The sequence below is a fragment of the Fibroporia radiculosa genome (assembly GCF_000313525.1).
Source record: "Fibroporia radiculosa TFFH 294 genomic supercontigs, scaffold66816, whole genome shotgun sequence".
Classification (NCBI taxonomy): domain Eukaryota; kingdom Fungi; phylum Basidiomycota; class Agaricomycetes; order Polyporales; family Fibroporiaceae; genus Fibroporia; species Fibroporia radiculosa.
Window position 1 is genome coordinate 4,021 of NW_012133129.1, and position 1,127 is coordinate 5,147.

The window sequence follows — 1,127 nt, forward strand, 5'->3', positions numbered from 1 at the left end:
TTTCATAGAGACATCCTCAGCAATAGACCCAGTTGTCTATTCCAGTTCTAGTCTGCAGTCTAGCTTCACTAAGTCTGTGCTCTCAAACCACTATCAAATATTGTTACAGCATCAGGAGGAGGGGGGGTTCCTTTTCTTTTCCTAACTATTCATCATTGACCCAGTACTGTACAACTGATCCTATCACTTGATGTGTTTCACCTACATCAGTGTTTCATATCTATCACATTTCACCTATATCATGTTTCACCTACATTGTGTTTCACCTCTGTCATATTTCACCTTTATCACTGATACAACCCAGTGAAACTGTTTCATGTTCAACACTGATCCAACTCAGTGTTTCATACTTATAAAACTCTATTCATCATACTCTATTTAAGTAGCACTGCTTGCACTACTGTACTTTAGTTTTGTCCTCTTGTCCTACCATACCTCAAAGGGACATCCTCAGTAATAGACCCAGCTGTCTATTCCAGTTCTAGTCTGCACTCTCAAACCGCTATCAGCTATAGCAGCTCTGTCTACTCAGTCTAGTTTCAAGTACAGTGTGTCAGCCTTACGCGCAACAGTGTCAGTTCCAGTTGAACTCCTGATCCTCAGTTGTTAGGTCCCTTAACATTAGGACAAAACTCCCCTAGGATCACTAGTTCCTGGTCGCAGCAAGCCACAGTGGCTTCTACAGCAGTAGGACAACCAGCAGTAGTAACGAGGTCCAAGCAAAGCAACTCCTTTGCTTCAATAAGATCCATGCCTATAGCAGGAACAAGAAAACCAATCAGTGGTTTAACAGATCTTCTTGGCAGTATTGTGCTGATTCATTGTGTCCAAATAGGAAAAGAGATAAGACTATCCCTAATGCAACAGCACTCCTAGCTCCTATTGGAAGCAAAGACAACTGTCACTCAGTAGTACCCCCACTAGCAGAGAAGTCCTCTCCTACACCATCATATCTCACCCCCACTGTGGCATCATCTAGCAGAAGCATAGCAGCTCCCACACCATGCACATCCCCACTCCAGTTACCCATCAAACCCCTGCCGAGTGGATCAACAAGCACTAGCCCCACAGTTAGACTGTTAAGGGACCTGACAACTGAGGATCAGGAGTTCCACTTAAGAATACTA

The 1,127-nt window shown here is 43.7% G+C and overlaps 1 protein-coding gene across 1 annotated transcript; it reads right to left on the reverse strand.

Moving 5' to 3' along the window:
* Positions 1-574: 574 nt before the first annotated feature.
* Positions 575-752, reverse strand: FIBRA_09544 (uncharacterized protein; the record flags this gene model as incomplete). The annotated part of the gene is made up of 2 exons (XM_012321834.1): positions 575-592; positions 648-752. The coding sequence occupies 2 exons, from the start codon at positions 750-752 to the stop codon at positions 575-577; spliced, it is 123 nt and encodes a 40-aa protein (XP_012177224.1).
* Between the last annotated feature and the right edge of the window lie 375 nt (positions 753-1,127).